The 16,289-nt window shown below is 41.2% G+C and overlaps 2 protein-coding genes across 3 annotated transcripts in view; both read right to left on the minus strand.

Annotated features, from left to right (window-relative positions):
- LOC134550267 (metabotropic glutamate receptor 8) overlaps positions 1-9,077 on the minus strand; it is a 319,713-nt gene extending 310,636 nt beyond the window's left edge. For both annotated transcript variants that reach the window (XM_063396787.1, XM_063396788.1), the window contains exon 1: positions 8,566-9,077. In XM_063396787.1, coding sequence (XP_063252857.1) covers positions 8,566-9,075 — 510 coding nt within the window. In that variant the 5' untranslated portion in view covers positions 9,076-9,077. The remainder of the gene's footprint in view (positions 1-8,565) is intronic.
- Positions 9,078-9,295: 218 nt separating this feature from the next.
- The window catches only part of ZNF800 (zinc finger protein 800), a 52,768-nt gene continuing 45,774 nt past the window's right edge, over positions 9,296-16,289 (minus strand). Inside the window, exon 6 of the mRNA XM_063396795.1 lies at positions 9,296-9,415. Coding sequence (XP_063252865.1) covers position 9,415 — 1 coding nt within the window. The 3' untranslated portion in view covers positions 9,296-9,414. The remainder of the gene's footprint in view (positions 9,416-16,289) is intronic.

Consider the following 16,289-nt stretch of genomic DNA (forward strand, 5'->3'; position numbering starts at 1 on the left):
TTCCAAGGCCTTTGCACTTTCCATTCAGTGTATGATACCAGACCTGACAGCCTATTTGTCTCTTTGTGTGGTTTTGGTTTGGTCCCAGACACCATAGCAGTGAGCACAGTCTGAATTCCCCAGGGTTTTTGATGCTGCTCCTAATGATAAATTTGTTCCTGTCTCAGACTGCCAAGATATATTCTCTTCTCCCACAGCACTGTCTTGAAAAGTTGTTTGGACTATGTGGTCCACAGCCAATGAATTTACAGTAATATAATAACATAGCAAACATCCTTTACAAAAGCATATGTAAATACATGTTATATATTCTCTCCTTTCTATTATTAGCCAATAGATATTGCCTTAATATAGCACTGAACTTCTTGTCTGGGTGGCAGCCCTCAAGGAAGTCAGCTCATGTAGGACATTCTCTGTGTTTCAGCACTACTCATAAAGACAAAGTATACGCAGGGTACCCAGAGAATAAACCAGAACAGCAAGAAAACCAGACCTTTCTTCAGATCATTTCTCAGGTTTTGTTTCCAAAGTGTCAATCCTAGAGAACCATTGTAGGATCAATAGGTAATTCTCCTCCAATGAATTACCTAAGTAAAACTGTGGTCATAAGTTTTTACTAAGACCTTAATATTTCACAGCCCTTTGCAAGCAAAAAACAAATAAATTTTATCTGAGTAAGAGTAACCATCACTTCAGGGGATCAGTGTTCCTGTAATGCAATGGAGCTGCTTAACAAAATTGTGCCCTGCCTGGAAGACAACTGTGATGGCATTTTAAATGTAACAGAGCCACTCTCAAAGTAAAAGTCTTATGGGAATTGTTAGGCACTTTTCATAGAATGATACTCAAAATGGGCTATCATACTTCTGCTACTTTCCAATTTCTAGAAGAGCTATGTGCAAAATGCACTAGTGAAGGAGGAATAGAGATTCTGTCTCTACAAATACCATTGCAACATAACTAAATGCTGGAGGCATCTTTAGTGAAAAAACATAAGCCAAAACTCAAAAGATAAATTATTCCAGCTCAGAGAAATCACTTCTGCTCCTGTCCCACAGTCTCAAGCTGTAAAAGAAATACAATAGGAAGAGAGATCTCTCAACATCGTGGAATATCTCAGCATTGCTACCAGAAATAGTTTACTTCAGAGAAGAGCCCAGTATATATCTGAAGTGCCAGACAAGAAATCCTACAGGGAGATAAAAAAATATAGACACCCTTGTCCCTTTAGAGCTCAATCTTTCAACAAGCATTTCCCTTTTTTTCTGTTATCCCCATAGACAGATCCCTCTCATAAGTTTCCTAATTTACAGCTCTTCCTCCTGCTGACACACTTATCCTCATAACCTGCAGAAACTGAGACTCTGTCAGAGTCTCGCTTATTCAGCAGGTCTGAAAAAAATTTCTTTGAAAACTATGGAATGAAATAGCCACTTGGAAAATACTGGCAACAGAAATCAAAAAGCAGCTCTTCTTAATTAAACTAAAGAAAGAAATAAATGCATGGGAAAAGGAGAAAAAGAGATGAGTAAAATTCCTTCCAAAGGAAAGTGGGGAAAGATTTAAGAAACTGGCACCACCATTGCAGGTGTTTGAAATCTTATAAAATCCATCAAAGGTTTCCAAAGTCTTCCAGTGAAAAGAGGTTCTATCTGGTGCAAGTGCAAGCATGTATCAACCCAGTCCCCTTCTGAAAGCATTTTATTCCTTCTATTGAGGACACAGACAGCCAAGGGCCAACAGCCTCCTAATTTAAGGCCTCACTTAAATGCTTAATTGTCCTGTCAGAGAGATAGGGGACATAATATCTTGCTGGGAGTACATATAGATTCCAGCCCAGAAGAGTGTTTTGCTCTTGGCTATTTAATTCATTCCTGTGGAATTAGTGTCCTCCAGTAAGACTTTTGTTCTGATGAGTACTTTTCTCTGATAAATGCTAGGAAGCACAAGGATATACATTTAGGCACTCTAAACCAGTTTAATCCTAAAAGCACAATATGCTTTAGGGAAAATAATGAGAATGGAAATAAGCAAACACACAGACTCTACCACTTGGCTGTAACACAATAGTGCCTAGTTTCTGATGAAAGTCAGAAGGGAGGACTGTTCATATTGCCCGACTGCTACTGTACTGAAACAATTAAACACTGGGGGGAAAAGTCATCTTAATTTGGTTCTCATTGCAGCCCATAAAACTAACATTGCTGTGGTAAAGCACTGAAAAAGCGTCAGTGATCCTTGCAGTGTCTTGGCTTCCCTTCAGCGTGATGTAGGAGCAGAGGAGCTCTGTCCTGAGAAATCAGCAGCAATGTCTGTGCTGGTAAATCACATTATTTCAGAGCACATCTCTCAGCAACAGCTCAGCTGTCTCCAATGTCAGACTGTCAGGACAGTCTAGAACTCGGCCATGACCTGTGCCAGCCAAGTCTCCCAATTTTCTGACAAGGCTTCAGAAGTCATCATGGGTCAGGAATCATTCCCTCCTGGTAATTTGCATGCAGACCATGATTTGGGGAATAAAGGAGTGTGTGATATGGGCGTGGATTGCCTGTGTCACCTGGCCTCAGCCATGAAAGGGTGAAATCCTTTTCTCTGCATATGCAGTTTCCTTCATGTGAGGCAGCTGTGTAGATATATATAGATAGATAGATAGATAGATTCCCTGCCCTCAGGGAAGTAGAAATAAAATCAGATTGTTGGTCTTTAACAGCTCCACTCTCTCTGCAAGGCGCTCATGTACTGTACTTATGGAATGATGTAAAACCCTCAACATTTTAGACACTTTCAACATGCCAACAAAAGGAGGGGAGACATCTCAAACATTTAACTAATGTTAATCAAGTTTCTGATTGTTCCTGTAAAATGCTTAAACACAAACAAATCCAAATGACAAAAAAGAACAAAAAGGTCAAAAGATGCTTCTCAAGCCTTGCGGCAAAGCAATGACAAACAAATGAAAATAATACAGAAAAGCAGATTACCCTTTTTCTCTAACCACAGGTTATAGTTCCATCTAGGAATGTGAGAAACCAAAATTCTTAAACTTTTAGAGGACTATTTAAGGAAATAATATACTGTAAAATATACTAATATACTGTAAAATAATGAATGAATACATCGAGTTGGTTTTGTACTGTCTTGCCTCAAGCAGCTTAGCACTAATAAAATTTGATGCTAATCAGTGCTAGCAGTTTTCACAGAATCTGAAAACCTATTATTTCCTCTGGCTGCAACTAAAAAAAATTGGCAACTGTTTCATTATTAATGCTAGCAAAGTACCTCTTGTACCTATAATTTTATCTTGGTGTTGACCTGATATTTGCCTCTCTTGACCACACACATTTAACCTGGTACTGACAGAAGCATCATGGTTGAGTTAAAAGGGGTTTTATGCATAATCAAGTGTCTACTGCCATGGAAGTATAAAGAGAAATGAATGTTTCTTCTATGCAAAAGAAGTTCAATTATGAAAAAAATATGTAATTATAATAAAGGTATTTTCTAGCCAGTAACAAGACAAAATGCTCAGGCACTAAACAGATATGTGTATGTACTAAGCTACAAAAATGTACTGTAAAATTAAATGAGATGTTTTGCTTTCTTCTATAATTAAAAATTATTCAGAAAGTGCAAATACTATCTAGAACAAAAGTAAAATAAATATGTTCATCTTAAGACCTATTTCAAAACCTTTTAGTCATCTTCTCCCTACATACAATTTTTCTTCACACTTCACACAGAATTTTCCACATATGTTCTAACTATCAGGGAAAAAAATTCTTCCTATTACACATTTCAAATGGTATGCAGTGGAAAATATTGACACATGTAGCAGGACACAGTGAACAGAAAATGGATATCTTTTAATCAGTGCAGCACATTTTTTTATTAATGAGTATCAATATGTTGGGTAAAATTCTTGAGCCTCTTCTTTACTTTTCTAAAGTATATAATACAGCTTTTCCATTATGGAAAGGGCCCACAGTCACACATGGAACAGACTGACTCCTGCATCTTCCTAGAGCCTTTGAAGTCTATAATGCTCATGAGGTGCAAATATTTCTGTAGATATAGAGTCTAGATCAGGATATCTGTGTATGCCTCAGGTTGCCTCACAAAAATATGTTTGTGCTCTCTGAAATTAGGTGGTAAAATGTTATCAGATTTTATTTACATCACATTCCTATCATGAGATGCACTCCATTGCCACAATTTAAATTCCAAGCCCAGCATTTATGAAGTTCAGTGAGATAAGCCTCTGTACTATGGTAATGCCCTCATTTCTGGGAGGCCTGTCTGCTGCTCTATGCAGGTCTAGAACACAAGGCAGCAAAAGTGCCAAATGGCAGCCAAACATAAAAAGACCTGCAACTAAGCATAAAAATAGCATCATCCAAGTATAGCCCTAGTAACTGTGCAAAGCTACCAGGCAAAGATACACTCTAAAATCCAAAATCAGGCAATGAAACAATCAAAGTGAATAAGCAAAATGCTAGTGGAACTAATATACTCACTTCTAGATTTACTGAAAGAAACTACCCCTTGCCTTTGGATGGCCATAAAGTTGAAGGTGTTACCCTGTAATGTCATTTGCACTTGTATTTCTTCTCATGTATGAAATGTATAAGGCAAATGTGCATGAAGTGAATATTAGTCCCTTCAGACAGCACTGATTAAAGTGGATTACAGCTCTGCAGCAAAAAGGAAATTTGACCAAAAAGAGGAAATAAGTAATTTAGCCTTGGGAAACTGGTGAAAACAGAAGGAGAGACAAGTAAAGGCCAGGCAAGGCAAAGTAAGGCAAGGAAGGAATAAAGCTCTTGATGAATATTTGGCCTTATACACATGTACATAAATATATGCATAAAAGCTTGAGATCACAATTCACCAAGCATACTGTCCACCCATCTCAATTTGCATGCAAACTATCATCCCTAGGCTGCTCCTAGTGTGACACCAGCTAGAAGATGTGTGAAGGTGACAGATGGAGTGTACCAAGGAGTTCAGAAATAGTATGTGAGGTTTAGATGTGAGGACACAAGCATAAACAAACGCCTCTCTTTTTCCAGCAGATTTTTAACCATTGACATAAGTTATTCAGACATTAATCAAGTAGAAGCTTTGAATACAGGGAACATAACACATGAAGTGAGCTGAGTTACATAGCCTCTTGTTTCCTCCAGGCCAAGTTTGGGGGGCCTGGGAAACAACCCAGATGCTCATAAATGTCACACAAAACAGATAAAACTTCCCATTTATTCATGCTTAAGCACCCTATAGGAAAACAGAATTTCTGTAAAACAAATATAAGGAAGGATGTAAGAGTAATATTTTGACAGATTGAGTCTATATAAAGGTTTTCTTTGTAATAGTGAGAGCTGCTTAACTAAGACAGTCAGCTCCTCAATGGATCCTACCAGTCTGTAGTCCCTTGTCTCAGTTCTCTTTGTGAAGCAGCCTGCTCCTGATGTTTCATGAAAAAAACAACTTAAAATTATGGCAAAAACCAACAACTTGATGACAATCAAGGAATAATAGGACCACTTTCACATAATTAATTCCACGCTCCAGTGTTTCCTGTGTGTAAAGTGCCTCTGGAAAGTCTAAAACCATCAACCGGTTTAATGTAGACTGTCCAAATTTGTACCTTAATGTTTTGGACCTACTAAGGATAAGATCAATGGAAAATCACCTGTTAAGCAGCAAGGCCCTCAAAATTCACAGAAGGAGAAAGGAGAGAGAAGAATTGAAGGCAAGCCATTTGATCATGGAAGGCTATAGATAGAGGTCATTTTCTATTGTGGCCTCTCTCCCCTCTTCTCATGGAAACATTTAGATAAAAGAATACATTTACTATCAGTTTATGCTATCGACCAGATTATCAGATAGAACTATTGACCTGTATGTTTTCTGTTGTAAAATCAATAAAAGAAAGAAAAGCAAAAAATGCAAGAAAAATAAAAATAGCAGCATAAAATTTCAGGCTGCTGAGAGTAACACTTCTTAGGTTATATTTGTGTATTCACATTGTGAGATATAATATACTTCTCACAATTTCGTTACAAATTAAAATTTTGCCAGATAATAATGTTCTCAAAAATATGTAGTCCTGACATTTAGGAACTTCAGAGCAGGTATTAAAGCACTACTGAACTTCAAATTACAGGTTCAACTTTCTAAATAGTACTGTTAAACACAAATATGGATGAATCACATTCATCCTGGATAAAATGGAAACAGGAATTTGCATGACAGTGATTGCTGACTTCAATGAAAGTACAGGTATTTACCCCAGCTGAGTGTCCCACCTTGACATATACCAAGGTACATTAAACACAATTTCATGCCTGGAGCCCCTACGAGCACGGGCCAAGGTCCAGGTCCTCAGCTACAAAGCTGTGGGGATGCATCAGCTGAGAATTTCAGCCTGTCTTTGGTCTGAGTACAACCCAAACTGGATTATACATCTAAATTTCTAGAAAATTACCCTCAATTTCCTAATCCTCTTGACTATAACCACTGTGAGTGGTTTCTACGTGCTTCTAACCCAGAGCCTTATCCAGAAGCCTTTACTCATGAAGAGATTCACTTCTGAGAGGACAGTTAAAAACAGGCTTCACGTGCTGGTTCATCATCAGACATTAAAGGGTATCATTTATCTTTTTTTTTACATTATTAAGAATATTTGTACAGGATCTATATTTAAAACTAAAAGAGATGTCTTCTCCTTTTGCCAGCAGCTGTGTTACATCAATTAAATGGGTAAATAAGATCTTTCCCCAGAGGGGATATCACATGACCCTCTATTGATTAAGACTGCAGTAGAATGTTATTTGCAATCTTATTGCATAATGTAAATCAGGAGGAAGCTGTCAAGGTTTCAGAAGACAAATTGCCGCTATCTTAGACAATTCATAGGCCTCTTTCCTTCTTGCTGCTCTTAATTCACAGTTAATGCATGTCTTACCAGGCTTAGTTTCTTCAATCAGTCTGTAGAACCCTATCCAACTCAACTGGGTGTAAGTTGTAGTCTACATGGCCCTGCATCACAATGGGTACTAAAGTGACCATTCCATCTGTCATTATTTCAGAAATATGCATTATTTCATAGGATAACACAGCTTCAAACAAGGATGTGAACTGAAAAATAGACACCTCCTGCAACATGCCTGATTGTTCCCAGGACAGATAAACCTCCCCACCAGGCACAACTCCAGGGGTGCTCTTCATGTAGAGCATTCTGTAAGTCTTAGCTCAGTCTTGTGCACTTGATTTTCACAAGTAAATCATATGGCTAGAACTAGTCCACTACTTTCAAACCTGTGCAGTAACTGCAACTGAGCATCAGTTTTGAAACAGAAAGGAGCACCTGACCACAACCCAGCAATCACTTTGCTCCTCCAATGAACTGTAAATCCATTATTTCCTTCAAGGGAGAACCAAAGGGAAGGACTAAAATCTCCCTTCAAATTACTGAAATGAACTTAGCTGAGAAACCATAAAAAAAAGCCAGTCTTTCTCTACTACTAATCAATCTCAGTTACAACAATTAGAAAACAAGTGCAACACTTTTCAAAATACGTAACAGCAATATTAAACATTACCAGGATCTTCTGCACCAAAGTCAAAGAAATGGTCTTTCAGTGGGTTTTGGTGATTGTAAAGTTGTATGAAAATAAGGCAAGATTTCTGAATGGATGAAAAGAACAGTGGGTGGTAGGACAGTAATAGATTCAGACATAAGTTACAGTTGTCCTGCACATAGAAAAAAAGTGCTCAACTTACCATCATGTGTTTGTTGTTACAAAGGATTAAAAATTAAATATCTGCTGCCTTATCATTCCCATCCAAGTTGGTTGATTAGAATGTGTTCATCTTCACATCTAACTTAGCAAATTTAAAAGTGGCAGGTTTACTTTTCCATTATCTAGAATGTCTGAGCTTCATGAAGTATTTGGAAACAAATGCCACTGGAATTGTTGCCTAAAAATAATCTCTCACAAAGTGATAACAAAGTCTGGAAAAAATAACACCTTGCAGGAAATATGGAGGAGGTAAAATTTTGAGAAAATCGAAGATATTACACTACATTTCATTTGGCTAGACATGCACATCAATAGTATTAGATTGTTACTGGCATATCTTTGTATGTAAGGAAATTACCTGGTACTCCAAAAAATTTATTTGTGTTAAAATCTTATTTTTCATTCTCCTGGGAATTTAGGAAATCAAGCCCAGCCCAGTCTTGATAAGCACAAATGCCCAACATGGAGCAAATCTGAGTAGTATAAAAGGACACAAATCCCTAAAGAGTTAAAATGTGCACGGATTGCTCAGAACTTTAGGAGAAGCACTTGGCACCTTAAAATAGGGTCTGCAAACACTGCTTTTAGGTATTCCCCCCTCCACTGCCCACTTTGCTTTGAAAGGGCAAACCAGCCATTCCAGATTTTTTGAATGTGAAAAGTATCCTTTCTTTTTTTGAAAGTATGACAACACAACCACTTCACTTATTTCATTGTCCTTGAAATTAAAAAAAAAACAAAGGTAGAAAATGTTACTTACCTTAAAGAGTCTTAAAATATTTGCGACCATAATGGACACAGAACTTGCTGCAGCACCTATCACACCTGATATCTTGTCTGGCTTAGTGAAAATTGGTGGGTCACCATTTGCACACTTCACGTCTGAACCATCTTTTTCTATCAAGGCTTGCACAAACGTTAAGGACTGCTCCAATGCATAAGTGTCCCTGGAACACGTGTCAAGGATACGGACACCCAAGGTGATATTGGCAAGAAGATCAGGGTCTTTATTGATCTGATCTACTGCATACAGCATTGCCTCTAGTCTGTGGATCCCCTTCTCCTTCTTGAGCTCCCCACAAGGCACCCCTCTATCCCCTTTTGCATGAACGGGGAACAGTCCTCCCAAGATGATGTCCCCATCCAGTCGAATGGAGTGGGCATATTCCTGGCCGTGAGTTCTTTGCATCAGAGTGAGTATCCAGTAGAATTTGGCTGTCAACAGGAAGAAACAATGGCAGGAAACCAATCGTTTGCCTTCGTATACCATTTTCTCTGAAGACGTTGTCGCTATCCCGTATCCAGGTTTTCTTCTTGCTAAAGGATGAGGCTGACCATTTGAAACTGCACTTTCTGGGGGCTACCATCAGTGCCCAGTAAGTAATATAGAACCATGCGGTGGGTAGGTAGAAAATAAGATCTCATCAGAAGTACATAAAATGTGTTTTACAAAAGATGTCCACTGATGGAACGGGTTGACCGGCTTTTCTGAGGCGGTTTTCCAATTGCTCTTAATTGATGGTGAGGAGTAGGGTAGTATGTCTTGTCCTGATGCTAAAAGGAGGTCAGTAGCTTATGTCCTTGTATTTTGCCCTACAGCTGAGGTACTTCTGAAAAAAAATAAAAAATAATTTTAAAAAACAGTAAGAAATATCATTTACTTCAGCAGTTTTATACCTGTCACACAGTGTATTTACTTTTTAATAGCAGTTACATCACCTAGGTTTTACTTTCAATGTTCTTTAAGTTAGCAGATCTTGGCCTTCAGTGCATTTGAACACCTGGCTGCACTATACTATAAGCCAGGAAATTGATGATGCCAGCAGAGCAACAGCCGAATCAGGGGAACTAAACTTAGCTTGGTGTTCAGATTCTGAACAGTAACTCATATTTATTTACCTGCGTGTTGTGTGACACCCAGAAACAGACCTGATCCATAGCACATTGTATTTTCTGTTTTCCTGCATTATTCTGTCCAACTTTATTATTCTGCTCCAGCCTACAGAAGTGCAATAACCACTTATACTCTCACTCCTGGAGAGGTCTCATTTATGACAATGGAGTAATCAGGGTGCCTGAATTTAAGTACACCCTTCAGCCAATGCAGTACAAGCACATTCAAATTATTTGGATGTTAGACTGATTATTTTTCCAAAGGAATTCACTTAGTGGGGGGTCTAACCATATACCTTAATCTCCTTCAAGATAATGTCTAACACTAAATTATTTTTATGAAAAGGTAGCTGATTTCTCAAGTAAAAAGAGCACAACATATTATGTTAGGAAACCAGCTGAAAATCCAACATTCCTTTTCCAACATTTGACTTGAGCTGAGGTTTAACATAAACAAGGTCTCTATTTTCTGCTTGCATTTGGACCACATTAAATAGGAACAATGTTGTGCCTGCACTGACATTTGGAGAGATCCCACTGATTTTAACGAGATGAGGATTTCAGCCTACATATCTAAACACCTGACTGACTGTTATAAATATCTCCAAATTGCCCACACTTTAATTCTCAAGTGAAGACATTTATTTATTTCAATTCTTAACAAAATTATACATGCCTGAATAATTTTTTAAACCTCTGAGGAGAAAAAAGGGAGAAGTAATTTTACCTGATACTAGATAGGCACACTATGGGCAATTGCACCTGAACCAGTCTCTCAATACATCTGTTACAGGCTATGGAGAGCAGTGGACATCCTAGGGTACAATTTACCTTTTCCTTTTCTTTACAAAACTTTTATTTCCTATGAAATTGATCACACTGAACAAGTGCCTATATCACTGCTGGTACAGAAAATCCAGGCATCAGGCTCATCTGTAAATATCTACTTTGTCCTTAGTGATCTGATGGGTTCCTACCAATGATTACACTGGAAGACAACAACAGACAAAACCACAAAATTTTTGTATATCATGTGGTAACAAAACTCAAAATTAACTTTTATAATGCTTTCAAATGATACTCCTCTTCTTACATTAATTTTGTTACATGTTTTCTTTGCATGAAAACACTAAGCTCACAAAAGTTGAAGCAAAGTCTTCAAATGATGGATATTTGAAGACCTGAGAAAAAAAATCACAGTGGAATGTCTTTTACTGAATGCAAAATTATCTCACTGTGATCTGGTATTAGAACCAGTTGAAAATGAAACATTTGATGGGTATGAATAAAATCACTACAACTGAGAACAGCACACAGGACTTTCCATGCCTCTTGGCATTTAGTTTTCTTGAATTTGGCTCAGGGTTCAATCTAAGTGATACAAAATCTGTGCTGGTTTGTGATAATCCCATCGTTCTCCCTTGGCTCTTTTTAGGCACACTGGTTTCAAAGCTGCCTGCAAAGCCTACAAGGCTTCAGCCCTGTGAGCCAAACTCAGTCATTCACAAACTGAACGGCTTGACTCACACTACAGTGCGATTTGACCCAGGCCCATGGGGCGTTTGTCATATGGTTCACACTATAGAGAAAAGATTGAACTACTAACTACCCACAATTATCTGTTGTTTTGATTGCCTTAGTAGAAAAAACACAGTTATGGGTTCAAAATAGTAAAGAGTAGACCTAAAATAGGTATGGCATGGAGGCAATTTGCTTTATGGTTCCACAATGAACTCATTAGCCCCATGCATGTATGTACAGACTAGGCAGGGAGACATTCACTAAGGGAATAAAAGATAAGGCTACTCTTACTTAACACTATATGGAGAACAAGAAAGCACCACTGAAAAAGGGAAAATATTCCTGAAGGAAAAAAATGCTGCTTTTTCTCTTTCTCAGTTGCAGGTTAATTCCTTACAGCCAAAGAATGCCCAGAAATTAAAGCAAGTGTCAGTGTTGATGCAAACAAATAGTGATGAATTCAGCTATTGCAACCCAAATTCTAACAGTAGAGAAGCTACAGTAAGCCCAAGGTCATAAGTCTAATACTTTTGAACTGACTGAAAATCAAATGAATTGGCAATTAGCATTTTTCAACATTACAGTCTTCATAAGCATTAATTGCTTTGCCTCAGCTTGCATGGTTTCCTGAAAAAGTATGTTTCTTAGCTGCAAGTGTCCACTGCTTGTCTATAAAACAGAAATAAAATTTTAAAGTGTTCTTTTTAAAAATTTAAGAGCTTTTAGTCTTTTTTTAATGTTACCTAAGAAATAAAAGCTTCTATTATACTGCCTAATTTATTCATGGCACACTGCTTTTTATATATTGATTAACATTACCTTTTACAGAACATTTCAAGTCTGTGTAGCTAAGCAGAAAGCATATGATCTAAATTAATTCCATTTTTATCAATGAATTTTAGTGAAAAACCATAGGCCTCTGGGCTATAAAGCCTGAATGAACTTTTCTCATGTGCAGAGATTTCATTTGAAGTAAAATGCTGTCTTTTTCCAAATGACCATAAAAGTTTGAATTAATGCAAATATATTCTTGATTTACCAGGTTCCCCACTGTAGTAGTTGATGTTCACTAGAAACTTGAGTTCAGAGAAGAAATTCATATATTTCCTCAGCACAGCTCGAGAGTAAGTGCACCACAAAGCGTGTCTTCCAGTCACCTTGTAATACATGCTTCTCTTGGGTTTATTTCATTAAAAATATCTGGCATTATCAGAACATATTGCTATTTTTAAAGTCAGTATTTCAGCACAAACCTCCACTTGTTCTGCTAGAATATATATTTATTTTTAAACCTAAGGAGGCGGAGTACTGCAAGACAGGGTGACGGAAACTTCTGCATGTAGTGTCTGGTTCTGAAATTACTTCCTTCATAAAATCATTCAGCTTTATCAGATATTTGGTACTCAAGGTTGTGTATTTTTGTACCACACTGCCAGAACCAGTGCATCAGAATGAATCCAGACCAGTCATTAGTCCAACCACAGTTTCATTGCACTAAAAGACAGGCTCATTATGGAACCTCTTTATATTAATGAAAAGGTCCAAATAATGAGTTGAGTGGCAGATAAATGCTTAAATAAATATAGGAAATGTTTCTAGTTTGTTAATGAGGTTCCTAAAGAGCCATCTTCAGCTGGCACTGAAGTTTTCACTGAAAACATGTAGAATGATTCAATATGTTTATCAGGAAGTACAGTTTTTAAAAATTTCCCATTTACAGACAGCAGCAGAAGCAAGGAGTACTCTCTGCAGCATAGGGAGGATGGACATTTTACAGCTGACATTGCTAGACAGACATATATGAACCCTCTACTGAGGGACAAAACAAGCTATCAAGTGAAGGGAAAAATACCTCAGAAAAAAATGTTTAAAATTTTGTTTGAGCCAAAACAACTAATCTGTTATTTTATTTAAAGCATGGTTGGAACTACATTAAGATAAAATAAAGTATATATTCTGTAAATTAGGATACGAGAAGTTCTAGAGTGAAAATCCATTCAGAAAATATCAGATTGTCCGGTCAATACAAAACTGATCTGGTTTTACTGAATGAAAACTAAACAAAGCAATTTCCATTATTAAGTTCTGATGAGGAAAGAAAAAAAACCACAAATTTGATTATTTTGATGTTTTACTACTGACACCTCTGAACTATGAAAGAATTCTCTTTCTAACATTCATTCTGTGTTCACAAAAGTTGCTTCTTTCTCCTGGTCAGAATTCCACAACGAGCAAATAGCTGATTTTCCACACAGAACAGGTAAAGAGTTGCCACCTGCACACACTAGCCCAACACATATAGAAGATTAATGGGTTTTGATGACAACAAAAGGGAATTTGGAAAACCTTTGGCCTTGACATTGCAACTCCTAACTTGCAAGAGAATTCTTCACTGATGTGAGTAGTCTTATCTACCTCGGCTGTTCTGTAATGGTTTGCTGCGCCCCTGCCACAGAGGTAACCTTTACACAATAATCACAACTTCAAGGCGAATCACTCTCAGCATCTCGTTCACAGGAACTATTTCTTCCCTGTGCAGTCTGATATCTACCCTCAGCCTGATCAGCCCCTTTTCAAATACCCCGGAACACCTGCCTTCACTTCTTATCCTGCAAATATCCATTTATCAAACAAGCTACCCTGTGAAAATGCAGCACAGGTCCTTCTGCTGGGGTAAGACTAAGAGGACCCTACAATTATTAAAAAGAAAACCACTTTGAATATTTTCCTCTGCCCTTGGTTGGACTTAAAACTTAATGAAACCCATCAGTATTAACACCTTCAGAAAAGGTTTCACCTCTGCTCTAGCAAATGATGATCAAGATTTCCCAGACACCCTGGGAGAGCTTTCTCTGTTGTTTCTGCTTTTATTTGACCCTCTTCCCACTAGACTCCCGCTCCCCAGTCCGCACAGCTGTGCTCAGAGCAAGCGCTGCTGGTGCAGTCCGGTGCTCTGCAAGGATGGCCCTGTCCCCAGAAACGCAGCCGCCCGCCGAAATCGTCCCGGGGCACCCTGCAGGAAAGTCCCCCACTGTGTCCACGCCCGACCCCGGCGACGGCCCCAGCGAGCGGGCGAGACCCCGGGCCAGTGCCCCGGGCGAGCACCGCACCGCACCCCGCTCTCCATATCCCGCTCTCCATACCCCGCTCTCTGTACCCGGCGCATGGCGCGCCCGTGCGCTCCGAACAGCGCTCCGAGCAGCGCTCCGCGAACCGCACCCGCGCACCGCAGCAGCTCCGCGGAGCCCGCGCCGCACCCGCGCCCCGGCAGCCCCGCGCACGGCTCCGCGGAGCCCGCACCGCACCGGCAGCTCCGCGCACGGCTCCGCGGAGCCCGCACCGGACCGGCAGCTCCGCGCACGGCTCCGCGGAGCCCGCACCGCACCCGCACCGCTCCCTGCCCCCGCCCCTCCCCGCCTGCCTCCGGCGCACACCGCCGGGAGCCGGCAGCCGGCCACGCACCGGCTCCCGCGCGGCTCCTCCGCGCTTCCCCGGCTCACCGCGTGCTCGGCACCTTTCCCGGCCCGAGGAAGGGAAGGGCCACCGCAGCCAGGCCGGCCCCGCCCAGCGGAGGGGCCCGGGGAGCGCCCCCGGGCTGGGCGAGCCGGCTCTCCCCGCGCAACTCCGCGACCATCGCCCAGCACCGCTGCGCTTCTCCCTTGAAGGGAGCCCCCTATTGTTCTCCACTTTACTTAGCCGAGCGATTTATTATTTTTTATCTCTTCCCAGGCTCATCCGTACCCCAGCTGGCGTGTGCTGTGGAGGGATTCCGGCACAGCCTCGTCGCGGCTCTCCTCGCAGCCTCGCTCCTTCCAGCGAGAGGCCGTAGGACGGGCTTGAGCTGCCTCCCGCCGCGGCCCTGCAGCCGGGGCTGCCGTGGGCGGCGGACTGAGGGCACATGCGGATCTCCCGGCTGGAGCCAGGGCTCCGCCGGTCCCCTCCGAACCCTGGTCCCCGGGCGGGAGTGCTGCACCTCCGTCAGAGGCGATGCAAAAACAAGCGTCGCCCTTTATTTCCAGCCGCCGGTGATTCCTTCCTCTCCTTGCATCAACTGGTCAGCTTTAATGCGCTTCTGCTCCCCCCTCGATGCAAACCTAAGTCTCTTTTAATTAATCCCTGGTCCCAGAGGTCGGAAGCTTGCAAACTTCAAAATGCCAACGCCGGATTTCCATGCACTTTGGGTCACTGATTGATTTTTATTACTTGAGTTGTGCTGTACGGTGTTTGTGTTTGGTTTTCTTATTTCTCTGTTTTTTGTTGCTGTTGGTTGGCTTGTTTGGGTTTTTTAACCGTGTCACACATTCATCTCCAACACTTCGCATTCCTGCAACCACTGCATGCCAGCGCTGGGGATGCTCTCCACGCCGAGGACAGCTAAGCCCTTGCCTCTCGTCTTCTTCCTCGGGGGAAGAAGCCCCCGGCGCTCGGCGGGGATCCTCCTGTCCCTTCTCTCCCCGAGGACGCGGGGATGTCCCCGGCGGAGCCGAGGAAGCTGAGCCCACCCGGCACGGTGTGGGCGGGCTGCCGGCACCTCGCCCGACCCTTGCCCCGGAGAACTTGGCGGCGGCGGGCAGGGCTGGCCCGTGAGCGCCGGCAGACCCCTCTTCCCTCCCGGCCAGCGAAACGTGAACAAGGGCAGTGCGGGGGAAATCCCTGTGCCCCCCTCCCCCTTAGGGTGGGAGAAGACCCAGCTCAGACGGCCAGGGGGAGACCTCACTGCTCGGGAGCTCCGAGATTCTCCCTTTTTGCTCGCTGCTGTGACGGCACCGTGTGCGGGATCTCTTTCGTTAGATCTGATTGGGGGAGGATATCGACAATAAAAATGATAAATAATTAACGCCAAAAAAATAAAAGCTCCTGGCGCCACGAAGCAAGCGGAGAGGATTGCCCGGGATTCCCAGCCCAAAAATCTTAACTGAGGCAAAACGCGCATTATTTGCCTTCTCCTGTCTGCTTAAAATAAGAACTAAAGACGACACACACATACACAAATACCTTGATCGAAAAGAGTTGCATATCCATGTTACTGTGGAGGTCCCTGGAATTATAGTCGGTGTCGATCGGGAATAG

The sequence above is a fragment of the Prinia subflava genome, chromosome 4, assembly GCF_021018805.1.
Source record: "Prinia subflava isolate CZ2003 ecotype Zambia chromosome 4, Cam_Psub_1.2, whole genome shotgun sequence".
Classification (NCBI taxonomy): Eukaryota; Metazoa; Chordata; class Aves; order Passeriformes; family Cisticolidae; genus Prinia; species Prinia subflava.